Source organism: Pleurotus ostreatus (genome assembly GCF_014466165.1).
Source record: "Pleurotus ostreatus strain PC9 chromosome Unknown scaffold_3, whole genome shotgun sequence".
Lineage (NCBI taxonomy): Eukaryota > Fungi > Basidiomycota > Agaricomycetes > Agaricales > Pleurotaceae > Pleurotus > Pleurotus ostreatus.
This window is the reverse complement of record NW_023503158.1, coordinates 2,087,695-2,112,459: the sequence shown is the minus strand read 5'-3', so window position 1 is coordinate 2,112,459 and position 24,765 is coordinate 2,087,695. Positions and strand designations below refer to the sequence as shown.

At 51.9% G+C, this 24,765-nt stretch overlaps 13 protein-coding genes across 13 annotated transcripts; 5 read left to right on the top strand and 8 right to left on the bottom strand.

Annotated features, from left to right (window-relative positions):
* Positions 1-9: 9 nt before the first annotated feature.
* PC9H_005273 (uncharacterized protein) lies at positions 10-1,351 on the top strand (the record flags this gene model as incomplete). The annotated part of the gene is made up of 2 exons (XM_036774848.1): positions 10-515; positions 571-1,351. The coding sequence occupies 2 exons, from the start codon at positions 10-12 to the stop codon at positions 1,349-1,351; spliced, it is 1,287 nt and encodes a 428-aa protein (XP_036633350.1).
* Positions 1,352-1,403: 52 nt separating this feature from the next.
* On the bottom strand, positions 1,404-2,176 carry PC9H_005272 (uncharacterized protein; the record flags this gene model as incomplete). Its single annotated transcript, XM_036774847.1, has 4 exons — positions 1,404-1,586; positions 1,642-1,720; positions 1,773-1,895; positions 1,956-2,176. 4 exons carry the CDS (start codon positions 2,174-2,176, stop codon positions 1,404-1,406), a joined length of 606 nt encoding a protein of 201 aa, XP_036633349.1.
* A 144-nt stretch (positions 2,177-2,320) lies between these two features.
* Positions 2,321-3,697, bottom strand: PC9H_005271 (uncharacterized protein; the record flags this gene model as incomplete). Its single annotated transcript, XM_036774846.1, has 4 exons — positions 2,321-2,429; positions 2,486-2,886; positions 2,951-3,390; positions 3,658-3,697. The coding sequence occupies 4 exons, from the start codon at positions 3,695-3,697 to the stop codon at positions 2,321-2,323; spliced, it is 990 nt and encodes a 329-aa protein (XP_036633348.1).
* Positions 3,698-3,825: 128 nt separating this feature from the next.
* Positions 3,826-5,164, top strand: PC9H_005270 (uncharacterized protein; the record flags this gene model as incomplete). Its single annotated transcript, XM_036774845.1, has 2 exons — positions 3,826-4,925; positions 4,993-5,164. 2 exons carry the CDS (start codon positions 3,826-3,828, stop codon positions 5,162-5,164), a joined length of 1,272 nt encoding a protein of 423 aa, XP_036633347.1.
* Positions 5,165-5,442: 278 nt separating this feature from the next.
* Positions 5,443-10,864, bottom strand: PC9H_005269 (uncharacterized protein; the record flags this gene model as incomplete). The annotated part of the gene is made up of 6 exons (XM_036774844.1): positions 5,443-5,839; positions 5,890-7,273; positions 7,324-9,695; positions 9,746-10,358; positions 10,411-10,600; positions 10,652-10,864. 6 exons carry the CDS (start codon positions 10,862-10,864, stop codon positions 5,443-5,445), a joined length of 5,169 nt encoding a protein of 1,722 aa, XP_036633346.1.
* Positions 10,865-11,154: 290 nt separating this feature from the next.
* On the bottom strand, positions 11,155-11,799 carry PC9H_005268 (uncharacterized protein; the record flags this gene model as incomplete). The annotated part of the gene is made up of 3 exons (XM_036774843.1): positions 11,155-11,229; positions 11,323-11,503; positions 11,558-11,799. 3 exons carry the CDS (start codon positions 11,797-11,799, stop codon positions 11,155-11,157), a joined length of 498 nt encoding a protein of 165 aa, XP_036633345.1.
* A 532-nt stretch (positions 11,800-12,331) lies between these two features.
* PC9H_005267 (uncharacterized protein) lies at positions 12,332-15,477 on the bottom strand (the record flags this gene model as incomplete). Its single annotated transcript, XM_036774842.1, has 4 exons — positions 12,332-12,434; positions 12,491-12,828; positions 12,878-15,039; positions 15,123-15,477. 4 exons carry the CDS (start codon positions 15,475-15,477, stop codon positions 12,332-12,334), a joined length of 2,958 nt encoding a protein of 985 aa, XP_036633344.1.
* A 301-nt stretch (positions 15,478-15,778) lies between these two features.
* LYS12 (homoisocitrate dehydrogenase) lies at positions 15,779-17,375 on the bottom strand (the record flags this gene model as incomplete). The annotated part of the gene is made up of 11 exons (XM_036774841.1): positions 15,779-16,004; positions 16,053-16,133; positions 16,185-16,232; positions 16,288-16,305; positions 16,353-16,504; positions 16,556-16,687; positions 16,736-16,788; positions 16,845-16,948; positions 17,000-17,044; positions 17,097-17,218; positions 17,277-17,375. 11 exons carry the CDS (start codon positions 17,373-17,375, stop codon positions 15,779-15,781), a joined length of 1,080 nt encoding a protein of 359 aa, XP_036633343.1.
* Positions 17,376-17,529: 154 nt separating this feature from the next.
* PC9H_005265 (uncharacterized protein) lies at positions 17,530-19,355 on the top strand (the record flags this gene model as incomplete). Its single annotated transcript, XM_036774840.1, has 5 exons — positions 17,530-17,914; positions 17,965-18,084; positions 18,139-18,234; positions 18,290-18,728; positions 18,779-19,355. 5 exons carry the CDS (start codon positions 17,530-17,532, stop codon positions 19,353-19,355), a joined length of 1,617 nt encoding a protein of 538 aa, XP_036633342.1.
* Positions 19,356-19,582: 227 nt separating this feature from the next.
* ARF1 (Arf GTPase arf1) lies at positions 19,583-20,468 on the bottom strand (the record flags this gene model as incomplete). Its single annotated transcript, XM_036774839.1, has 7 exons — positions 19,583-19,610; positions 19,667-19,960; positions 20,017-20,069; positions 20,123-20,151; positions 20,211-20,238; positions 20,291-20,314; positions 20,373-20,468. 7 exons carry the CDS (start codon positions 20,466-20,468, stop codon positions 19,583-19,585), a joined length of 552 nt encoding a protein of 183 aa, XP_036633341.1.
* A 93-nt stretch (positions 20,469-20,561) lies between these two features.
* Positions 20,562-21,530, top strand: PC9H_005263 (uncharacterized protein; the record flags this gene model as incomplete). Its single annotated transcript, XM_036774838.1, has 4 exons — positions 20,562-21,042; positions 21,105-21,205; positions 21,266-21,331; positions 21,381-21,530. The coding sequence occupies 4 exons, from the start codon at positions 20,562-20,564 to the stop codon at positions 21,528-21,530; spliced, it is 798 nt and encodes a 265-aa protein (XP_036633340.1).
* A 136-nt stretch (positions 21,531-21,666) lies between these two features.
* On the bottom strand, positions 21,667-23,215 carry PC9H_005262 (uncharacterized protein; the record flags this gene model as incomplete). Its single annotated transcript, XM_036774837.1, has 6 exons — positions 21,667-21,728; positions 21,786-21,899; positions 21,960-22,043; positions 22,094-22,974; positions 23,030-23,083; positions 23,142-23,215. The coding sequence occupies 6 exons, from the start codon at positions 23,213-23,215 to the stop codon at positions 21,667-21,669; spliced, it is 1,269 nt and encodes a 422-aa protein (XP_036633339.1).
* A 510-nt stretch (positions 23,216-23,725) lies between these two features.
* PC9H_005261 (uncharacterized protein) lies at positions 23,726-24,514 on the top strand (the record flags this gene model as incomplete). The annotated part of the gene is made up of 1 exon (XM_036774836.1): positions 23,726-24,514. The coding sequence occupies one exon, from the start codon at positions 23,726-23,728 to the stop codon at positions 24,512-24,514; it is 789 nt and encodes a 262-aa protein (XP_036633338.1).
* Positions 24,515-24,765: the final 251 nt, after the last annotated feature.

Here is a 24,765-nt window from a genome sequence, read left to right as displayed (position 1 = left end):
TCCCTCATAATGAACTCCCTGCCATCTGAGCCGGATACTACGACAACTGCGAACGCTCGGCCGCTATGCAGCATCTGTAATCATAAATTCTCGATATATACTTGCCCTAGATGTTCTACGCGTACATGTTCATTGCCCTGCTCGACAAAACACAAGACGAACGCAGGCTGCACCGGCGAGCGCAACAAAGCAGCATACGTACCGATGAACAAGTACGGATGGGGCACCATGATGAATGACTTCGTGTTCTTGGAGGATCTGGGGCGCAAGGTCAGCGATTGGGGGAAGGAAATCGTCAAGGGCGGACTTGATCATGGTGCGAATCCTGGTGGAAGAGGTAGAGGCAGGGGGATACTGACTCAAGGAAGGGGGCGTGGTGGCATGGCCCGTGGAGGACCAAGCAGAACGAAGAGAGATATTCTGAAGATCCAACTTGACATACGAGATATTGACATGGAACTCCTTCCAAACGGTATGGAAAAGCGAAAGCTAAATCAATCAATATGGGACTTCAAGTGTGTAATCTACCCATGTCCCCGAATATTACAATGTTTTATTTTCGATGTGCAGAAAACAAACAGCCTTCTTGACGATTGAATTTAAAGTCCATCCTCCTCGAGATCCAGCAGCGCCTTCAGCACAACCGTTAGATCCCCCAATAAAGCTCCTCACACATCGCAACAGTATAGATACGCCTATCCTTCCCCTCCTGCAAGCCTATGCCACGCAACGGTCGAAATCAAAGCATCCTTGCCCAGCATGGGTGTCCACTTTGTTATTCCCAGATCCCGATGACCCAGACTCCTTTCATCCCCCCGAATTCGTCATGCGTGCGCAGATGGACCCAGAATATCTGGCAAGAAACCGCGGAAATGTCGAGGCAGGCTATTACAAGTTGGAGCACTCTGAGCCGCTGCTCAATGCTTTGCGGGGGACCCATTTCGTCGAGTTTCCGATTGTGGAGGTTTGGGAGAAATTCCACGGTACGATCGTCACTCCGGAGGGCGACGTGACGAAGGGAGAGGGAGAGAGCAGACCAAAGCGCAGACGGGTCAACGCGAGAGCTGGTAAAAAGGCGATGGACAGTTTACTCGGCGGGTACGGGAGTGAAAGCGATAACGACGTTGACGGGCCAGCGCAGAATCTCCTGAACGCGCTCGGGGGGTACGATGGGAGCGAAGACGAGGGCGCTCAGCTGGAGGTCGACGGGGAGATAGACGAGGGAATGGATATAGACGCGGCTGCGGTACTTGAGCTGATCAAGCAGGCTCGAAGGGAAAACTCTACGAGAACAGACAGTGATGATGATAACGTCGATTGGGGTGATTCTGACGATGAGGCTGAAATATAATGATCGCGTTATGGTACTCCTTCAGGAAGATCGCATAGTATATGTCTGAGCATTAGACATCTTGCCTGCGTAAGTCAAGGAGACCTTTCATGAGAAGCTGCACCTCTAGTACTGCGTCTACTGAATGGCTTAGAGGTGTTTCTTGCGTGTTTCTGACGGGTGAAGCCGTCTTGACTTCGACCTCCCACAATGTGTCTGCGTGCGCTGGAATAGGTTGCTGTGTCTTGGGATCTACCTAGAAATTGTAGATCGTTGAGAGCAGTATCCAGAAGCCATTGCACACTACGTACATGCTCCTGCTGGAACATTTGAATCACCAATTGTCCCTTCCGGAAGGAGAACCCGCGTTTGTAGATCTGAGAACGACGGCTACAACACATAGTCGGCCTTCACGAACAAGCAGAGGAGAATCGGCGCGTACATGTACCCCAGTGCACATGCAAAACTGAGGGCATCCCCCATAACATTGACAGTTGCCCAAGGACGGATCGTCGCTTCATGGTGTACCCTTACCGACTCAGGCTTCAAATACGAATACAATATCCTACGGAGTGAACCAAATAGATTTCAGAATAGGTTCCAGTAGAGCATAGAGTACACTCACCATTCCGCCTCTGGGTCAGTCATATCTTTCTTCGCCCTCAACAGGACGGGTTCGTTGCCAGAATCCCTCTGAGATATAGCGTCTATTGGTTCGAAGACGACTTCACGGGTATGCATTGGCTGCGACGACTCGCTGTGAAGAGTTATACGATTGAGGACGGGTTTGAGATCCTTGGCGAAGAACTCTCCGAATAATGCGACCTCATAGTGATGTGCAGACATCGTCGACTGGGTTCAAAGTGTATCCACGCGTTAAACGCCCAAGACAAACTGATTACAAGGGCCATACTATTATTTGCAGCTAGTAGTTACTTCTATGCATCTAATTAGTATATGAAAAAATAGAGGCCGAGGATGCGTTGGGGTTTACAGCTTCCTGACTTGCGCCGAAGTGCAACCAAGTTCAGCTAGAATCCCTCCAACTGGCCCTTGGGAGAAGTTTCGACCGTAAGGTCCAGCAATTGCGGAGATCATGCTAACAGGCTCTATCAACAATCTCGTGGCAGGGAGGAGGCTGCTGATGTGACTTACGGTTCAGGTCCACACACGAGGAAGAGGATTCGACGCTGAGGAGAAATCGCTGGCTTTGGCGAACTGAATGGGCCGAATGCACGTTTCCACCAATTTTGAGGTGACTCAGGTTCCGTATACTTGCGAACTGATTCCAAGTTGATGCGACCTTCGCTAAATGTGTTTCGACTGGTTATAGCGGCACTTCCATCATCCGAGTCGACGAACAGACCGAGTCGGAAACGGTCGCTGTGTTGTTCCGCGTAATCCGTCAACTGGCGCATCATCACCGGAGGGGGGAAGTCCGATGGCGTCTTGGATGAATGCAACAGCGTGAAACGCGTCTTCGACGTTGGTCCAGCTGGACGAATGACGGAGTGGAAGAGCTGATAGAAGGGTGTGATCCCTGTCCCTCCAGAAATCTAGACGATACGGTTGTATTGTCATTAATGAGAGGATTACAGTACAGTCATTTACGCGACGTACCATCACGACTTCATCCCATTCATTCTCATTCCATAGCCAAGTTTGCAAAGGCCCCCGTATTTCAATTTGCTCCTTGGGCTTTTTGGAGTGAAGCCACCGTCCAACTTCACCTTTTGGATATGCCTTCACCCACAGTAGCATGTTTCCCTCCGCGTCAATACCTTCAAGGGGCGTGTAGGGCCGTTCCACCTGAATGTCGTCGTCCTTGACAAATATCGACCAGATTGGACGGCATCCATGAAGCGAGCCATCCACTGGAATTAAGTGCTTGGGTATGTTCAGTTTCATGAGCTTCGTATCATGATTGCACGTCTCGCTGGACAGCAGTGTGGCCGGCGTGAAATGGGTGGGGGAGAGCGGGGCATCTTGAGACGTCGGCGCCGAACGCGACTCGTCTGGATATAGAAAATACGCAGCGAGACACGCCCCAGCGAGTAGACCTGCAACGCCAGGTGCAGCACGGGTTGCGGAGAAGGCGCGTCGGGATCCGCCCTTGTTAGGAAAAGGCGGCATGGTGCGCACTAGCGCCCGGTCAGGAATAAAAGGCGCTTAAGGATAGTTCCTTCCTAGTTCACGACCACGACCACAACTATCCGTCCATTTCTAACCTTTGGATTTTCCGCGAAACAATGGCTACTGGATCACAACTGCTATGCAATATGGGATGGGTGCTGGCGCCGTCTACATCAAGCCCTTCACTGCCTTACTCTGCAATGGATTGGGCCCAATCTCCAGCATTATCATCATGGGCGGACATCACTCTATCTGATTTCCAGTCAAACGCTTACCATCCGGATACTGGCGTAACTCGAGCTGGACTCGGCATATCCTCTGTGGACAAAGCGGTACACTCACGACCAACGACTACCACTCACATGGCGTCTTCGACTTTCAACCACGCCCTACCAGATTCTCCCCTGCCGGATATCTGCAATACATGGATTGCCGCTGAATACGCATTTAAGACAACAGGATTCTATAATGCTCCCAAAACTCTACCTGCCTGGGATTATCGCTCTCACTCTGGGTGCCACAGCTTCGACACGAGCACGACTTCATACGTGAACTCCGACCTGGATTCTGACTATCATTTCAACTACCTCAAAGGAATTAAAATCAATGAGCCTGGAATAGAGGTGCCTATGTGTGTTGATCCTGTTGATCTGACGGGTCCTTCAAAGAATGTAGCCATTAAATCCGAAGAAGTTTCTTTCGAAATCTACATCGATAGCACTTTCTCTCCAACCAACGACGCTCCTCAAAGATTCTCTCAAGAAATCTCGTATCCTGAAGCAGTCAACCCTCCGCCTAATGGATCGCCTTCTTTCACACCGATCGACAATCTCCCGGTGGACTTCCCTTCTCCTCGAAACAGTTGCCTTGTTGCCAGACCCGATGCACCGGAGGAACACTTGCCTGATCCTGTTCCCGTTAGGCCTCCCATGTGCAATGATAATTCGCGGTGCTCACTACCTGTTACAAACCCTGCCACTGTTGCGACACATGCCGCTCCCTTGCTTGAATTCCAAGAAGCTCCTTCGCCAACAGACCTCCCACAAGTGAAGAAAGAAGAGGGCGAATTTCTATGGTCGAACGTCAACGTTAGCTACCTACTACAAGACATGCAATGTCCACCGGATAACAAACGTTTCGAACTACCCAAACCAACGACAAACATCAAGAGAGAGTCACGCCCTTCCTCCGTGGAACCGGCTTGGTCTGCACATGGCGGCATCGAGCTGGAAGTCCTACTGTCATTTTTTGCCTCGTATATGGCTCAGAACGCGAACCCTGGCACTGATGTTGACAAACGGTGGATGCTATCCTTTGTTGGAAAGTTGTCGCCAAGCGGAGAGAAACTTACTGAGTATCGATGCTATGTTAATGGGTGTACCCAAGTCAATAAGAGAAGGGATCACATTCTTACCCACCTGCATTCGCATCTGGACTACCGTCCGTTTCGTTGCCAAACCTGGTACGTCCTCAGCCTCGTTCCTGACTGCGACTGATGATCTTCGTTATTAATCTCCATACTCTCTCAGCCCGGCGAACTTCCTGCGCAAGAACGAGCTCAAGCGACACGAACTAAGTCACACGGGTGTTCGACCACATGTCTGTCCCTTATGTTCCGTGGCGTTCAACCGACGCGATCTATGGAAGAGACACCTCAAGAGGAGGCACGATGTTGATCCCGGGAGAGGATCATACAACTAAAACTCAACTTTCATCATGTCATATAAACCGTGAAGCTCTGTCATCTACATCCCCGGCTGCCAATATAATCTACGTGTTATAACCTATGCGATATGGTACAATGTCAACAAGGGTGAAAGCATGAAATCAACAGATGCAGTAAACCCAGATCATTAGATAAATACAGACTGTAACCAGTATCGTGAACGATTACTGCTAGATGGAAGACGCATTATATACAAACCAGGCGCGCCAATAAGGGATATCGTTCGTTAGTCCGAATAGTAGAAAAGGCGGAATTAAGGTCTCCAGACGGCGTGACGGGCGGGCGTCGGGGGCATAGATCGTTTTGCGCGGCTCGATGATAGTGATGATAATTTTGATGGGGTCATTGGCCTCAACAGTGGTGCATCGGGTTCGGCCCGACGAATGAATTGTAGTGGAGTCAATGGTGAACCTTTAGCTGAAGGCGATGACTTGACCGACTGCGGGCTCTTGCTGGTTGGAGTTGAAAGAGCGAATGTTGGGACGAAAGGGAACCTGGGTTCTGGGGTACGAGGAGGCAACGGGGGGGAGGTGACCTCTGCGGCTTCGAGTAACGATGCTGAGTTTATCCATTTCTCTTCTCCTGCACCTGGCCGGGGAGGAGACTCGGGCATGAGCCGGAAGCTTTCCGCACAGTGATCTCTAATGAACCTGTGCAAGTGTCAGATACAAAGTAGCGTTGCATGTTCAAGATTACTCACTTCGACAATTCCGCCCATCCTCCCCCTACACGAACCATCACCGTGTGCGAACGAAGAATCCTGCAGAAACAGAGCTTGGGATCTTGGTCTCCAATCCAATACTTCCCGCTCTGATCCTTCCAGGTCTCTGCAACACCCTCGATGCTGATGTTCACGGGGAGGTTGTTAACAACATCGCCGATTGCAACATCGAGCTTGCTCTTTGGATCCGGAATGTAAGCTTTCTTTGGTCCGGGTATAGGTTTCTTAGGTTGAGGAGTGGGCGTCTTGGATAACGAAAGTCTTGGAGCCCGCGACCATGTCCCTATTCCACTTCGAGAGGTTCGCACAGATTGTGATAATTCAGAGATAACGGGCGAAGCGGTGCGACTAGTTTGACCAGTTTGCGCTCGAACCCGTTGAGTGATCCCTGTGGATCGGTTGGTAGGCGTCGTGGTGGATGTTGAAAGGCTATTAGTCCGTTGGCGAGAGGCAAACGTAGGCGCATATAACGAGCTGTGGGTCCCTGATACTGAACGATTGGTTGACACAGATGACAGACGACTCGACGAACGACTGATAGAGTCAGAAGAGCCGCCTGAAACGGCACGTCTGGTTGACGGCAAAGCGGGGCTGAGGAATCTTCCTTTTGAAGGACCAGCCCCAGCTGATAAACCGGCATAGCTACCAGGTTTCCGTGAAGGTTTTGATTGTGCGAGGGTACTAGCAGAGGATCGGCTATCGCGGCCAGAGCTTCCTTGCGTCACACTGGTGACACTTGGAGGTCGAGATTTGCGCCCTTGCAGGCGGTCCTTAGCCATTTCCTCGAGTTCGTTCCACGTTTGCATCACCCGCTGCTGCTCAGCCGAAGCACGAGGATCGCGTCCGACGCTTTGTATGGCGTCATCAAGGCTACCAACGACGGTGCGAGTGAAAGAAAGACGAGCGTTGAGCTGAGCTTCGGGTGGTATATCCATTGGCGGTCGGTAATCTGAGGCCAGAATGCCCAGCGGCGGGGCGGGATAACTGTCGATATGTTCCAGCAGATCACTCAAGGTCGTATCGCACTTCTGGATGATGGACACCAAAGAGTTGAGGTGCTGCACCTTCTGCATGAGTTCGGTAGTCGCGACGATATCTGCCTTCAGAGAAATAAGGTCCAGGTTGACAGAAGGGTTATCGACGGAGTCGGGTAATTGCTCGGCCTCCTGGCAAATCGAGGAGAAGTCTTTGTTTAACTTCTTGATTAGGTCCGAAGAGGGAAGTGCGGCAGTATCAGAACTAGGGAACGCGATCTTGCCTATACTAAGAGAGCGTAATCGTTTCCTCAAATTGCTGATCTTGAGCTGAAGAATGCTATCTTCAGCACTCGGCCTTTGACTGATGGCGCTTGGGCCAAACACATCTACAGTAGCAACGTTAGTGTCTGAGAATGCCAAAAGGCTCCGGGCTTACCATCTGAGTGGTCGTCTTGAGGTGAGGATCTCTGAGGCGCTTTCCCTTTTTCTTGTTGGAGTTGGGCCATTTCTTCCGCAATCCTAGCTTTTTCAGAGCGTAGGCGGCCTTCTTCAGCCTGCAGCTCTGCCTCGATCTTTCTGATCTGGTCCGAGACCTTCCGTTCATGCTCCAGCCGATGTTGTTCAACCTGTTCAACCGCAAGTCGTCCTTCTGCCACTTGTCGAGCATGTTCATCTCGGAGACGAGCTTCCTCTATTTGAAGTCGTTCAATTGTGGCGAGATGTTGCTGCTCCAAGAGGTGGTTCTTTACAGAATCAGCAGCGAACCGTTCGCGTTCTCGTTGCAAGACACGCCGCGCCTCCGCCAGCTGCAATCGTTCCTCTTCTTCCTGCTTTTCCCGACGCTGTCTCTCCTTCTCTGCAGCTTCGTTTGAAGCCTTCTCCCTCTCCGCTTGCAAGCGGCTGTCTTCGGCGAGTCTTAACTGCTCAAGACGCTCCTTTTCCTTCCTCTCCTCCTCAAGACGTTCCAAGTCAAGCCTCTTGGCCTCGACTGCTTGAGTGCGCAAAAGGGTCTGACGGAAGGTTTCAGCACCTTCTCTCCACGACGTGAAGCGCAACTCCGCGTCATCAACCGCTCTGCGTCGAGATAAGTAGATCTTCTGGTAAACAATGGGATCTCGAATCGCGGGTGTAGAGTCGATCTGACGGAGAAGTTCTTGTATGGGAGAGAAGGACCGGAATATTGAAGAAGGTCTGTCTTGAGATATGGCGTCTATCTGATGGATGAGATCTTGTAGAGACGCCATGGTGTTGCCATCGGGAGGATTAGGGGGAAGCGAGCCTTTCAAGCGTGAAAGCTCCTGGGTGAGGGTATTGATGTCGTCGGAAATCGCAGCAAGCGCAGCGTCTACATTCCTCGCCATACGCGCAAGGTCGACCTGTATACTCTTCTGTCGGAGGGACTCCATGCTGCCGCTCAATCGCATAGTGTACGAGTTGCAATCGGCTCTGACGACAGCGTCGAGAGCACTCGAATCGAATGCTGACGCGTCTGCACAACTCTGTTGAGACACAAAAGGAACTCTAGCGACCAAGCTCTCTTTGAAGGACCTAAGACGGCCTTCCAAGAGACTAATGATTTTCTCCAGTTCGTCGTCGGAAGTAGTTTCTTGCGAAGGAGTCTCCTCTAGAATATGAAGGATGCGGGCGGTTTGTTGAGCAGAAAGTTCTTCAATCTGAAGTAATATAGAGTCTGCCTCGTCACATATAGAGCGCATCGCTGTTGCTTGAAACTCCACGTTCTCTGATAGAGCAATAAGCTGTGAAGAGTTGTTGAGGAGTCTCTGTATGCGCTGTACTTCGCTGTTGACATGCTCGGATAAGGACCCAGCCAGATACGAGGACAGGGACCTCAATGGGACTTCGACCTCATCGGCATGTCGCTCACGAGCGTTTTGCACCTGGTCAGCGAAATTTGAGGGTGACGTTGGAGTCAGCGAAGCATTCGTTGGTGTTGGTGGTGTGATGGGCGCTTCGTGAACATTTAATCTACGCCATTTGTGCTCCTCGATGTCTTGGATGACCTGATGTTGTAAGGCTTCCAAGTTGTTCGACAGCGAGGCCATAGTCGAGCAAACCTGCCGCACTTGCCGTAGTTGTCGCGTTGTTTCATCCGCTTTCGTACCTGCTGTTCGGCCTCGTTCTCGAAGGTCGGAGAGCTCCTGCAGGCGATCGGCTACGGTGGTCTTGAACCCACTATGGATACCGTGTTGATCCAGTTGTATAGACAATATCGACCAATCATCTAGTATACGACTTGTTCGTCCCAACCCTTGGTCTAATTGTTCTAGGAGAGAAGGTAGAAGCGCCAGGAACGCCGAATGACTAGCTGGTTGTAGAGAAGCCTTGGAGGAGAGAGAAGGGAAGGTGCCATCGTCGCCGCTTGCTGGTATGCCGTGTTGTAGTTGATTAATGATCGTAGCTAAAGACGTGCGACAGTCCTCGGACGCTTTCACCAGAGCTTCCGCTTGGCCAACAACTTGAGCCTTTGTGCTGTATTCCTGTACGAGCGAGTTCGCGGATCGAACCAGTTCTGAGACAGAGTGAACGTCCTGAGAAATCGTCTGAACAAGAAATTCGTTGTAGGCCTTTTGCCCGGAGAATAATGGATTGACTGGACACGGGAAGGTGCTCTTCGAAGAATCAGGGGCGTCGCGTAAAGCAATGCGCCTCTTAAGTTTGTCAATCCGAGTCTCGAAGGACAGGCTCTGCGCGGCGTTTGGAAGGTGAAGTTTTGCTGTCTCCACTTCTTCGATCAGCGTCTGAGCTGACGCCTTGTCCTTCATGGTTTCAACATACAACTCATCAGCCCTACAACAAGTCAGACATTGGTTGATGGAACAACATCTAAGGATTCTCACTTTCTCCACTGCGCTACAACATTCAAAGCGAACTTTCCCACTTGTTCCAAATCGTTGAGGGCCTTCTCCTCTAATCGATCTTGTTCGTCCAGGAGCTCATCTGGGACCGGGCGCCGGCTCGAGTCGATAAGCTTGTCGAGAGCCTTGCCTGCAGCCGCAATCTTCCCATGCCTGAGGGCCGATATTCTGGCATTGAAATGTGACGCCTCTCTCGCGAGTTGCTCCGATAGCTTGAACCTCGCCCCTCGCGAAAACCCGACGGAGTTGACGGAGCTCTCGGAGGACACGGAAGCAGCTGAAGAGATGGACGCAACAGAGCCTCGCCGTATGATCGGGTGGAAAGACTGGTCCTCAGAAGCGTTCAGTGTCTCGTAGACCGACGGCGACCACTTTGCACGGGTATCGAGGAACGTCTGTACACTTTGTAGGATGCTTTGCTTCTCGGACCAAGCTGCGGCGCGGCATTCTTCCCAGGTTATCCTAATTTCGAGTAGGTCTAGGTGCTCTGACCGATCACGTAGGAGGTGCAGTAGTCGGTCAAGGTCAAATATAGTCGTGAGGGTGATTTCGATGAGGTCCGTGTCTTCGGGAGATAGGTTTCGTTGCGCCGCAGCTATGGCAGCGACGTGAATAGGCTAAACCCAGCATATATACGATGGACGCACCCTTCGTGAATTTCTTGAGCTTCTTCATCTCACCAGAGTCAAAGACTTCCGTCTCTTTCTCAATGGCGTCGTGGTCGATTAACCACTGCTTCAGTTCCTCTCGAGAAGGTAGGCCAGGTACTTCAATAGCTGAGGACCGAACAGCATCTAAACCCGCAAACACTTCAATAGGAGGCATTTTCTCCATAATCTCAAGAAAGAGTCAGCGTCCTGAAAGGGTGCATTAGCGAGCCGGGCGCACCTTTATCTTCTCCTCTATCCACTCCTTCCTATCAATAAACGCCTGTAGTTCTATAACTTCATGAGACTCTAAAGCCTGTTCCTCTCCTTCCCTGGTCGGCGAGGGTCGTGGCTGCGCATTGAGTAGTCGTTCCGCAGCCTGTACATCGAGAGTCTTGTCCCCGTTCAACGGAAGACTGCCAGCTAACTCGAGACTGGGCCGCGTGGATGCCATGTATGATCACCAGTTGACAAATGTGTGGATGTGAAGTGTCTGCCGAATTATAGAGTGTTTATGCAGCAAAGTAAGGCCCCTTCAGCATGGATAATAGATTTGGTCGCTAGAGCATAGAAAGATCGTGATATTGAGGTGAGGCAGCAATGAGGCCTGCCGTAGTGTTGCCCAGAGTAGAGGGGTGGGAGGGAGTCAGTCGACACAAACAATCCGGCGCTTAGGTGGCATCACAACCGTTGAACATCCTGAATGAAGTACATCATCCGTGGCAAAATACAGCACGATAGAAATCAGGGATTGATGTACAGATTATCTTTACAAGGAAGCGAGGTAAGGGCTCCCGGCTGAGCGCCGAATGCCATATACTGTCGAACAAACTCTCAGCGCGGGGACTTGTGATGCGCATCAATGCATTTTGAGTTCAACGAGGGGCCATGATTATGTAGTGGTAGACTTACCGCACGCGTGTCCGCGAGCTCCGGTAGCGTCTGCAGTCGCAGTGCCACCATACGAAGTGCGTCTACCTCTTCAGAAGTTCCGCTCTTGGTTTGATAGCCATGCTCTAGCTGCAGTTTCTGGACGAAAGAAGCAATATCGGCCAGCGATACACCTAGCGAGCGCAATATTGTGGCGGTATCCCTGTCAAACAGTCAGTCTACGTCCAATCATGAAGGGTATACACCGTGCGCGTACCGATTGTGAGTCTGAATCTGAGTCAGCACCGCAAGTTGCTTAACGAGTGCATCGTCTACAACAAATTTCGACTTAGCCAACGAGCGAGCCTGAGCGGAAGACAGTCCATTGATGTCCTTCAACGCTTGGTCTATAGACGTCTGCTGGTTATCGCGAGCAGCCATTAACTGCGATGTCGTAAGACTCGTTTCTCTACGTAACTGTCGTATTGTGAGCTCAAGTTCAGAAACAGTCTGGGCCATTGAGGACAATCTTCTCCTCATGAGAAGATATGGCACGCAAACGAAGGGAGTCATGAAGACCGCCAAGGTGGCGATATGGGTGCCAAGAGTTGGTCGTTTGGATCGCGATAAAGCATTATCGAGGCGTTCTGAAGGGCGTTCTGTAGACGACGAACGCGTTTCAATACTGGGAGTAGGCTGCGGCTGCATTGGGCTGACAGTGAGAGCGAGAGATTAGATGTGCGCGTGATCGTCTATGGCTGGCCCCTTACCGCCCCTGAATTTCATCTAGGAGGTGTATTAAATCGCAGGAACAGAAATCCAGTGTCAACTATTCAAGCTTCAAGCGCTGATTTTTTCGTTGAGCCCAAAATATGATAAGCAGCAAGAAAAAGAACATATGTCGTACTTATAACATGAGTATTATATGTGACGAAAGGCGACCACATTATCTACGAGAATTATAGAAGCGACGGGAAGTTACAGAGCATGGACTAAGAAAGCATAACGATAGCAGCAAGAGTAAATATGTACAAGGCAAGTTTGATCAAAATCACCATTCGAAGGGATTCCACCACCGGACTTTCTTTTTGGGTTTATCGGGAGGTGCTGGTGCGGACTCCGCTTTCTTTACTTCCTTCGGATTGGGTGGGACTCTACGGGTTCAAGTATAAGGGATATATCAACATGGTGGCGATAGGGAGACACGTACTCGTCAACATGAATGTGGTAGTCCTTCTCTTTGCGCAAACCAGCCATGGCCATGTTGATTTCCGGCTGTAAGGACAACCTGGTGTTGTTTGGAACGCGTATCTTGCGCCGCCACATAGCTACGCTATTGCCACTTTTGGACGGTAAAAAGACAAATACTATCACCTGGATGGAGGGATCATAGAATGCGGCCGAAGTCTGGATGGTTTTGTCCATTGTTGCCTGAAGTTCGTCGAATGTCAGCCAGTCGAAGGAAGGTTCATTAGGCGACGTTGGGGATCTATAAGCTGCATTGACAATGAGGGCGCCACGCTCTCGGCTTTGTAAGAACCTGTGCAACTAGAAAAAATTCAGAAGTGTTCGAGTAGAGAAATAAGGAGATACCTACCCCGTATGTTCCAAGGTTGTAGGACATCTTCTGTATCCATGCTAGAACCTGCACCACCCGCTCGTCCTTATCAGGTGGGAACATCCAGTGTATCCTGTCTTTGGCATAGCGCTTCTTGCCGAAAAGAGCCGCCTGTACAGGAGCGAGAGCTTCGCCTTTCGAATCTGAGAAAGCGAAGTTAGGATAGTCGTACAAGTCGCTAGGAGGAGCGCCAGTAGTTAGGGTAGTTGAGGTGCCGTTGTAAGCATGCATCATTGTTTTTGAAGGCATGGAATACCCAGAACCCACGCGGGTGGCACCCCACGAAGTTGCAGAGGTAGATGGAGGCGAGAAATGAACACGGCGGTCACCTTCCATGTCCTCATCCTCGTCTTCGCCTGCGCGCGAGGTCCCACCCCAGTTATCGTCCCATCCGCCCTGTCCACCTCCTTCCTGTCCCCAAGCGCCACCTGGATCAGGCTGACCCCAGGCGCTGGCGGGAGCCCACGCACCGTCGTGTTTCGGTTTCTCCTGTCCCCCTCCTTTGCCATGCTTACGCTTCTCCTTCTTGTTGAGTTTCCCTCCACCCCCATCTCCCCATGCGGCATCCCCGTTCAGACTACCCGCTCCTGCAGGAGCACCCCATCCAGCATCCCCGCCGCCCTGACCCCATCCGCTGCCACCACCACCACCACCTCCTCCTCCTCCTCCTCCTCCTCCTCCTCCCTGTTCGTTCCATCCACCACCGCCTGCATTTCCACCCCAACCACCATCACCATTCCCCCAGTCGCCTCCTTGTGCGTTTCCCCAATCACCCCCTCCATCATCCTTCCGTCCGGAGTGCTGAGAATGTCGCTTATCCTTTCGCCGCTTGTCCTTGGTCTCGTTTGCCGCCTTGGCAGGATGGTGTCCTTGGTCACCTCCAGCTCCCCAGGCAGCATTTTGAGCAATATAGTTATTCTGCGTTGATTGATTGAGTAGGGAATTCAATATTTGCGAGCGCTGGTGAGGAGACAGGGTATTCCTGCTCCCAGCACTCTCCGTACCGGCGAAAGTTACCTTGGGGTTCTGATTATGTCCCTGCCCGCCCCTGCCCGCCGCTTGGCCAGGATGTGGTTGAGCTCCCCAACCAGGGGCTTGATGGCCACGACCGTGAGCGCCGTGTTGCCCCCACTGCTCTTCTTCCTCATACTCCTCGTCTTCATACTCGTCTTCATCATCATATTCTTCTTCATCCCATCGACCACCGGCTGCTTGTGGCCAAGCAGCTTGATTCGCCGGAGGTTGTCCCCAAGCGCTGTCTCGAGCACGGGCGTCAGCTCTTGCTGCGGCGGGGGCTGCAGCATGCGTTGCAGCGTGATGGGCCCTTCGAGGGTCTGGTGCTTGTTGCCAAGCGCTCTGTGGTTGATGCCCCCAAGCACTGTCTCGAGCTCGAGGGTTCGATCTTGTCGCGGGAGGGGGAGCAGCAGGAGGGGGAGCAGGAGCAGGAGCACCCTGAGGGCGTCCCCAAGCTCTCCATGCACCAGGGACACCAGCCGTTGGATCTGGCTGCGCAGCAGCAGCCTGTGTCCATCCACCTCCCCCACCCCCATCTCCCCACCCGCCGGCGCTTGATGCAGGTTGACCCCATCCACCAGAAGCACGCGCACCTTGAGCCTCAGGTTTTGCTCCTCGCGCCATTCTAGCTGCAGTTTCTTCCCAAGTGGCAGTTCCTATCGTAGGCCTCCAGTTAGATACTGGTTCGTGTGCACCCCACTGAGCGGGAGCGTTAACAGCTTGCGCGCTTGTCGTGTGTATACTTGCTGCATCTTCCCATCCAGCAACACTTGACCTTGATGAATCGCGCGCGTGACTCCTGGCCGCCTGCGATGCCTTAACCGTACGCGCTCCTGCTAATCTAGCTGCAGCTGCCGCTACTTCGTCCGTAGGGCCAAACCGATCGAAATGACTCTGGGTTTGTTGAGGGGGTTCATGAGGGGGAGGAGGCCCCATGTTTGGCGATTGCGTCTCCCAACGTTGATTGTCGCGCGCGTCGTTGCCAGTGGCGTCGTGATCGTCGTATTCAGGTTGTGGACTCTCGTCGTTAAGCGCCCAGTTGTCTTGATACGGACTCTGAGCCTCACTCGGAGGTTCGTAAAGCAGGTTGGCACTAGGGGGATGGTCACCTCGCTCAGAGTTGGTATCTGAAGATCATTATGGAAGAGTCAGTTAGTCCTAGCAACCCCCAGGGTAACCAAGGGGTCAACGAAGCAGATAGGACACGCACTAGACCTAATAAACACGCCATCGTGATCGTAGTCCCCTTCTTCCTCTTCTGCAATCGTACCAATGCCTGGACTCGCTAGGAACGACGAAGGTTTATCGTGGCCTCCAGGCACTGGGAGTGAATAGGACGTCGGCCCCGGGTTTGGTATCGGTGCTCCATATCCATGAGGCGATGGCGGTATTGATGTTACTGGAGGTTTGGGGGATGGTACGGGAGATGGCGCTGGTGGGGGAGCTGGAGATGATGGTATAGATGGTGCAGGAGGAGGAGGTGCGGGTTTGGGTGCGGCCGCTTGAGGAGGAGGAGGCGGGGCAGGTTGAGTCTCCTGCTTTTTGGGCTTGGGCTTCTTTGCCATTCCCCGGTTGAAGACAACAACTAGACGGGCGCCTCTGTTGTAGATTGGACAACCTCGCTACTGATGGTACGGTGTGGCCGAACAAAGCTAGTTATGACAGATTATCGGCATTCGCTGTACATTCGCTGCACCTTCCCAATTGGAAGTGACCGTGCGTGAAATTTCCATGAGGCGGCTGGTGAGTTGTACAAATTACACGTCGGACAGCCGGGTGTGAATGCAAACGGCGACCCTGGCCCACGAATGCCACGAACATGTGTACGGCATAGATTTTGTCTACATGTTTGCTGAGAGCTTCAGCTTATATTTTCTTCAAGACAGCCTCTACAACCTCCTCCGTCTTACTCTTCCCCCCTAGATCAGGCGTCAGGACCTGGCCTTCTCGGATAACCTGGTCCACCGCAATATCCAGACGATCTGCTCCTTTGGTGTAGCCCAAGTGCCGCAACATTAGTGCAGCGGACCGAATAGAAGCAAGGGGGTTAGCGATACTTTGCCCCGCGATGTCTGGAGCAGAACCGTGGACACTGCGAGAAGTTAAGTGAGTTGGAGAGCGGAGTAGGGGCATGACGCACGGTTCGCCCATCACAAAGTCATCCCCTGCGTTGATCGAAGGCACGAGTCCCAATGATCCAACCAGTGCCGCAGCCGCATCACTACGCAAGTCAGTAAACGATAGTCTACTTTCAGAATAAGGATGTACATACGATATTATATCGCCGTATAAGTTGGGGGCGACCATGACATCGAAAATCCTAGTGAAAGGGTAAGCGTAATCGTAATCGTCGTGGTGATGCATAGCGAACGTACTGTGGCTCGCGGAACAAGCTACAAACTGGTTACACACTGTTCTCTTCGATACAGTAAGGACATACCGATATACAGCACTATCCACCAACTGCTCCATTACTGTTACATCGTTGTATCTTCCGTTGACCTCAGGCAAGAGGGGAACTGCGCGGACAGTTTCTCGGAACAGACCATCAGTAACACTTAAGACGTTTGACTTGTGGATGACAGTAAGGTGCTGATAAAGCTGTGAGTACACTTGGAGCAAGCTCGTTCGACTGGGTCTTACCTTTCGAGGTCGCTTGCTGGCTAGTTCGAATGCAATTTGGCCAATTCTTCTTGAGGCACGTTCGGTGATTAGCCGAGTTGCGCGAGCTTCTTTGCCATTGGGCCCTACGGTAAGCTCTTCCTGTTTGATATACTGCCCCAAGGATGAGGGATAGTCAACACGGAACAGTTCTAGACGCACCAAGCACTCGGTATTCTCGCGTACAACAACGAGATCCACGGAGGGCTTCTCGTCTGGGGTAGGTGCAACCTGTAGGGTGTGTTACGGCGCGGCATGGAGGCTACATGACTGCCACGTACAGAGATAACTGGGCGAATGTTAGCGTATAGGTCCAACTCCTTGCGGAGGGCAACTATAGGTGATGAGTAACCAACAACCTTCTTCGAGGGAGAGCTATGTCAAAGTGTCAGAACATGACATTGATCAAGCACAATAAGAGCACACCTAACAGCTCCGAACAAGGCGCAGTCACAGTCGTACTTCAATATTCTGAGAGACAGTGAGCACAATTCATAAGTCTGTTACATACATGTATACTTACTCGACGGTCTCATCAGGGAGAGCAGTGCCCGTCCGCTTGAAGTACTCAAATCCAGCAAGCAGTTCTACGAACTCCGTCTTCGGCAGGTCCGATCCTAGCGCGAGGATAGCTTGCTTCGCGGCCTACATCAGAATCCGGTGAAAGTTAGCGGATGTTGCGGTATTCAGACGATCGCCATACGGGTATAACCTCTCGCCCAATGCCATCAGCAGGAATAAGCCCTATAGTTAAGGACTTCCTTGCAGTGGCGGACATCGAGCGCACGGCTGTTCGAAACATAGTGGTAGAGATGAAGGGCAAAACTTCAGCAACTCAAGGGAGTCCGAACGGCCGACGGACGCGCATGATGTTACCCGATCACGTGGTATGTGGCGCGCTGATTTGCGTCCGTCCCGGTGCAGGGTCAATCGCGTATCCTTCATCTTGTCCACAAATGCTGCCCAGCCCATCGTCTTCGCCCGCCGCGCCTCATCGCGGGCAGAGAGAAACCCTCCACAATCAAACAAATACCTACGCATGCTCAACGCCCACCTCAAAAAGGCAGATCAAAGCCGACTTCTCTCTTCCTACACCACCGAAATTTGAAGACGCGTCGAAACGCGTTCGAAGCTCAGATGGACCTTCTAGTAGAAAGCGCATCAGGCTTTCTTTACATACAGATGCTCTATCAGGAGAGTCAGAGGACGAGAGCGAGGACGGGGACGTAAAAATGGAAGGCATCGAGATGCTTCGCTTTCGCGCGAGGACGAGCGTGTCATATTGTCGCAACTGGCAAACTAGAATCTCAGGCCACACATTTGGACGAGGTCTCCCCCAACGTTCGTAGTCGCGCTCCATATTGGCACTACTTTCTAACGTCCTTGTTCAGCTAATACGCGTCAAATTCTCAGGTCCTTTGTGTCATCTAGCAAGGCGGACCTCTTCAAATGCGAGGCTAGGGAAACGGGCTACGCGTTAACCATTCCGTACGGCTGCGCCTATTCACATGGTAGGCACACTACTGCGTTGCTAGACTCTGTGATAGCTCACAGCTGAATGAAAGGTGCTAAGCACGGCGGCGAACCTCTTCTGGCTGTGTCAACTGAGGCCGGCTCTGTACACATTCTCAATACCAGAAATCGAAGTGATTGGGAATCAGGTGCGCGATCTTATCACTGCGCTTGCTCCATCGTACTCACCCAATGGGCCTGTAGAGTCTTCTCGGACGACCATTCACGCGCACCAAAATGGTATCTTTGACGTCAAGTGGAATAAACTTGACACACTACTTGCAACGGCCTCCGGCGATCAATCGACGCGTATCCTCTGCCCGCGCACTTCGTCGTGCTTGCATACCCTTCTTGGGCACTCTAGCACCGTCAAGTGCGTCGCATGGGACCCCATTCATCAAGACCTTCTTAGTACTGGCGGAAGGGATGGGTCAATTTGTCTCTGGGATCTCCGTGTTGCAGAATCCCGGAATGGGGATATTCTCGCTCCCATTTTCAAGATCGACAATGCTCAGAGGGATGCGAACGAGCGAAAGGCAAGGGGTCGCAAGCCTAAAATGCAACCAATACTTCCTAGCATTACAAGCATTTTGTATCCAGAGTCGGAACCTTACCAGCTGATCAGTAGTGGATCTGCGGAAGGGTCAGTGGATTCCTACATCTATGTTTACAGCCATTGAATGGTGTCAACAGGAAACTGAAATCTTGGGATCTTCGACAATGCCATGCATCCGATTCAAAGCACCCTCCGATGCAATACCTTTGCTCCTCTCCGTCTGACCCTACGACATCACACGGCTCAAGTCGATCAAGAGGCATCACCAGCATTGCTGAAGGACATGGCCCTTCCGCCGGGATTATCTTCGCTGTGGGGACCGACTCACGCATCCACACTTATACACTGCCATCCTTGACACCGCAACTCACCAACTACACGAAAGAGACGATGTCAACAACCTCTTTCTACATCCGAACGGCGATATCGCCCTGTGGTCGGTGGCTTGCCTGCGGTGGCACTGGTCCAAAGGGTAAAGCTTTTCTTTACGATGTTGGCAATGCCGCACGACCTTCGCAATCACAATCGCCCGTCGAGGGCGTGGAGTTGACGGGACAACTCGGCGAAGTGGGTGCAGTTGATTGGGCGGAAGATATGTTAGCTACGTGCGCAGACGACGGTACAGTTAGAGTATGGCGTGCCAACGTAGAGGTTGAGCGTCAGTGCAGAGAGCAGCCAGAAGACAAGCGCTGGGATTGGTGTTGGGCGGAATGACAACTGGAAGAGCTCTTGCGAAATTACCTGTACTACATTTGTCATCTATTAGTTGCTGTCTGCTTTGACTGAGATTGGGCGTTGGATATCGTGTGATTGAGCAAGATCCGTTGGAACGACAGCAAGATATTATGAATTACATATGGGCTAAAGGGCAGTAACTGCTCGTCCGCCATGGGAGTATAATATGTGACATGCGAAGTTGGGCAAGAAGTAAAAGACGAACATCATTTGTTCTGTATCGCGTTTACCAGCCTGATAATACGTGTTCAGCCACAGCAGTCCGCTTCTGCAGCTCGAGAAGCACTTACCAGTCCAATCCGTCCTCCAAGCCTTCGCCCTTGGTCGCACAACTGCCCCGCACACTCCATGGCCGCGACTTTTCGCCACCCGCAAGACCCAGCTGCTCACTTATCTCCTCCGGCTTCAGCGCCCCCTCCATATCCTGCTTATTGCAGAACACGAGCAGCGGCACCCCCTTGAGTTCCTCCTCCGACAGCATTGTCAGCAGCTCGGTTCGCGCCGTCGAGAGTCGATCGTGATCAGACGAATCAATCACGTAAATGATTGCAGAGGTGTTGGGGAAATAGCAGCGCCAATACGGTCTCGATGGAATTCAGTGTCAGTGGCGCTGAGCGGTAGTGCAGTGGTGGACGCTCACCTTATGCTAGATTGACCACCGAGATCCCACACTTGAAATTTGATATTCTTGTACTATAAATACAAGGATGAGGACGGCCTGGAGAACCATATACCGAGATACGCACTTGGACCGTCTCGACGTTGAACCCAATTGCTGGCAGATGACGAGCTGAGTAATTGCCTTTTATACTGGCTTCAGCGACGAGTACTTACTTGGAATGGTCGACACAACTTCACCGAGCTTCAAAGTCCAGGTGAGCACACTCCCTGCCAAAAAGAGCAAATTTCCTCACTTGCAGTCGGTATAAAATCGTCGTCTTGAATCGAATCCCTCGTCAGTGCATGGTAAGCATCTTCGAGCAGAGTACGACGCACCTTCCCAGCGGAATCCAGACCCAAAATGAGAATGCGCACGTCCTGGTCTTTCCTCCATCCTACCAGCGAGAAAAGAGACGATATGGAGAGGCCCATGGTGCCCGGAACACCAAGTGGAGGAAATGAAAGTCTTAAGGAACCCGGAAATGACGCCGAGCGCTTTCAAGAGCACGGGCGTCTAAGAATCTCATGGGCGACGGCGACGATACTCAACGCTCTTCGAGCAAGAAGAGAAAGAGCAAGAAGACGGCCGAAACGGCGACAGAGGAAATAAATGAACCCCAAGATGAGCAGCCTTCTCGAAGGAAGAAATCACGCAAGAAAGATGCTGATCATACCGCTGCTGTCGATGCACCGATACCTCCGCAATCCATAGAGGGTGTCACTGATGGCGAGGAGAAGCCATCCAAAAAAGAGAAGAAGAAAAGAAAGAATAACAAGGACACCATTGCTGAGGAAGAGGTCGTGCAGCCTGTGGACGATACCGCCGTACCGGAGACCCCATTAGATGAAGATACCACCTCCAAGCACAAAAGGAAAAAGGGCAAGAAACGCAACCCTTCCCCCAGCCATGAAGTCGATCCAACTGAGGAGCCAGTGAAGAAGAAACGCAAAAGGTCGAAGCCAGATCCTTCAGAAGACGAGGCACTATCGGAGCAAGCACGAAAAGGTGTGTCCTCCGAATTGATTCCACCCGCTTATTCGTAATGCTGGTCTTACTTTGTATTATAGCACTGATTTATGCGCACTCGTATGTTCGCTACCCGGACTCATGGAAGTTCAACAAGGCCCGGCAGAATTGGCTCATTCGCAATATCTGGTCCGATGAACTGGTGAACCACATATTTCAATACTGGATGATCTCCGTGTTCTGATTCGCGCTGCTTTCGCAGATCCCAGAGACCTATTTCCCCATGTCGATAAAGTATCTTTCCAGCGTGAAAGGTGGCATCCGAGAAGTACGTATAGCCAAAGATCCGTTCGCGAGAGCTGATCAGATTGTATTAGGCCCTGATTCAAGCGTGCAAGACCTTGTTAACCGGTGAGACTAGCGCAGACACGCCCAAAGACGACACAGCTACGGACGCCGAACAATCTAGTGACGTGAAACGGACTAGAGCACAACTCTTACTCGACACACTGCAGGTTGAATCATGATGCATAAATCCTTGGATGGTCATTACAGCGTTTGTACATCTATCTAAAAGTACGCCTCAAAAGTATACAGTAATCCCAATCTACAAATTATAAACCAGATGTCCTTAAATTAATGGGGTATGTCGCGACGTGATGGCTACGTGCGGTCGAGTTCTTTGACCAATAGATCGTTCACAGCCTTTGGGTTATCGAGGTATACTGGAATACTTGGGTGTTAGAGAAGGCATACCGTCCGGAGGTTGGGAAAGGACGTACCATGATGGCCGGCGTGGCTGATGACATACATCTTGCCTTGGCCGTTGCCTGCTTGTCTAAGATTTTCAACGGATTGAACGCCTCCTTGGGGATCCATCCAGTCATGATCGCCGTCTGGAATTGGGATCGTTGGTTAGAATGAACTTTGAGATAGGTAACCGAATCGGTACTCACAAACGAAGGTAATAGGTATCTTCAGCTTGTCTATACGATCCACAATGGGCGATCGAGCATGGGCACCAGGAGCCAACAAATGTGCTACACATGTTGTCAGAATTGGTGGCGCAGAGGAGCGAGCTGCAGCTCACATATACAGTATTCTCCCGATCCCTTAGCGAGCGTGATATTGAGGATATAGTCGTGCATATCCCTGGTCTCCTCCTCCGAGAGCCCCGTAAACCGACGAGACGAGTATTTCCCAACTAGCATCGGCCCCAAAAATAGCGTCGAGCGAACAACCTGAAACGGACTCCATCCTTCTTCCCATAAATAGGTGAACAGGCGTCTCGACCGCGACTCCTGCCGCTGCGCAGCGCGTTGCTCGGCCTTGATCTTGTCTACGTTTTGTTTGGTAGCGGGTTCCGCGGATCCTGAATGGATGGTATCTTGGGATTCGGAGAGTTCTCTAGAGGGGACGGTGGAATTCGGGTCGCGGGGTACACCAGCAGGAGAGAGCAGGATAAGCTTGTTAACCCTCGTAGGGTATTTTAATGCGTAGACGACGCTCAAGTATGCTCCCAGCGAGTGGCTGATCAGAGTCATCTTCTCCAGGCCCATCTTGACACGCCATTGCTCCAAGGAATCGACGAAGAAGGATTCGGCTTCTTGCACACGACCTGCGATGTCGTCACGTTTGGCTTTGACGGTGAATGGTACGCGTGCCGATCGACCCATGCCTAGCCAGTCTAAAGCGTACACTGTGCCCTTTCTTCGATTCGCCCAGTTGGCTAATGGTAGGAAGTTCTGAAAGTAAAATCCTATCCCAGCTCCGTAACCATGGAGCAGAACAGCGGGCGGAGGACCTGAGGGTGCAGGTGTCGTTGAGGTCATGGTGAACATATTGAGATAATGTTTCGGGGTGTCTAAGTCCACTTTGGAACTGAATGCGACTAGAGGGCCGTCACTCTCGCTAAATTCAGCGGCAGCATTTGGCTTGGACGCATATCCGGAGCGAAAGAAGGGCAGCCGTCTGAAAGGTTATCATCAGTTGTTGGACAGTTGTGATTAGCTTTGTGATAATATACCTCAATAAACGCTCTTCGCTCGCTGCACTTTGCTTCTCGCCGCCAGTGGACCACCTAACAATTGGACCCCGTCAGTAACATCATTACTTCTTCTAATCACCCAAAGACATACCAGCTGCGGAAGCTCGCGGTAAAGCTCGCAGGTATTTCACTCGCAGGAGGTAGATTTGTAGCGGTGGCAGCCATTTCAAAGACTCGGCGCCAGGACGATGGATGGAAGACTCGGGCGGACGTGGTGGCGATGTGGTGGGGGAGTGAAGGGAAGGGCGAAGCCACCCAGGCCGTATAAGAGTGGATGGCCTTCACCCATGCCGAAACCGAGCGTCACCTTCCACATTGCCGCCGGTATGCGTGCTGAGTCAGCTGAGTCAGCGAATGTGGGACTGCACTGCGGACTCGCCCTCGCCATACATAGCTACCGGGTGGGTGGGTATGTAGACGGTTCGCTTCCAGCTCTCTGTGCTCAGAGGTTTGAATTCACGTCCATGAAACGGAGCGCAAATTCACCGATAAATACGCCCCTGTTGAGCTATCCACGTGATGTACAGGGGCCGACGCGAAGGCAGGCTCGATAGAGGCCGGAATCGGTGTTACGTCCTCTTACGTTCACTCCAACTTACATCCAAGAATCCCACACCCGACGCCTCGTATAGTGCCCATGTATCTTCAATCGCCTCTTGACATCGAACCACCACCATGTCTCCCCATCGCTTCCTCCTCGTCTCGCCCGCTACAAGAGGTATTTCGCTCGCCGTAACACGCCAGCTACTCCGTACTACAGACCTGCCGCTCTTCGCTACACATAGGTCAGATAATGCCGACGAAGTCAGGGAGAATATCCTGTCGCCGCTCAAAGGCGAGGGCGAGGACAGACTTCATCTACTCAAGCTCGACCTCACCTCAGAGGAAAGCATCATGTCGGCCGCGGAATCGCTGGCCACCAAGTTACCGAAGGACACTGAATCGTATATCCACACCGCCTTCTTTGGCGGCGGCGTGCTCCACCCCGAGAAGCAGCCTTCCGATCTCAACGAGAAGAACATCGCGTCGACATTCCAGATCAACGTCATTTCGCACCTCCTTCTCATCAAGCACTTCTCCCGCTTCCTGCCTCCCGCAAAGCCAAAGGAGGAACTAGACGTCCCTGCGAAGTGGGTGCATGTATCCGCTAGAGTAGGGTCGATCGAGGACAATAAACGTGGCGGATGGTACTCGTATCGGTCCTCGAAAGCGGCGCTGAACCAAGTCATCAAGACCTTCGATCTGCAGCTGCAGATGAACAAGAACCAAGCTATATGCGTAGGCGTGCACCCGGGAACGGTGAAGACGGACTTGAGCCGGGGGTTCTGGGAGAGCACAGACGTGAAGGACAAAGCATTCGAGCCCGAAGACGCCGCTAGCAAACTGGTCGGTGTGATTGACCAACTCAAAGTAGAGCAGCGGGGAAAAATATGGGATTGGGCGGGCAAACAGGTTCCTTGGTGACGGATCGCCGTGCGGGACGTATTCAATGCGCATGTGAAGATAGCAAGCAGAGCACGTAGAAAGCACCTCGAAAGCAGGACAGCAAGCAACAAAGCAAAAAGTATTGGGAGTGCAGATGACAACCAAATGTTTCCCAATCGAGTATGGTGACGATATGGTCGTTCTTAACCTAGTAGAATATGCCGAGGCTAAATAAATCACCGTGCGTCACCGAATATACACGCTGCTCGTGTGCTGTTGTGTCTGCCACG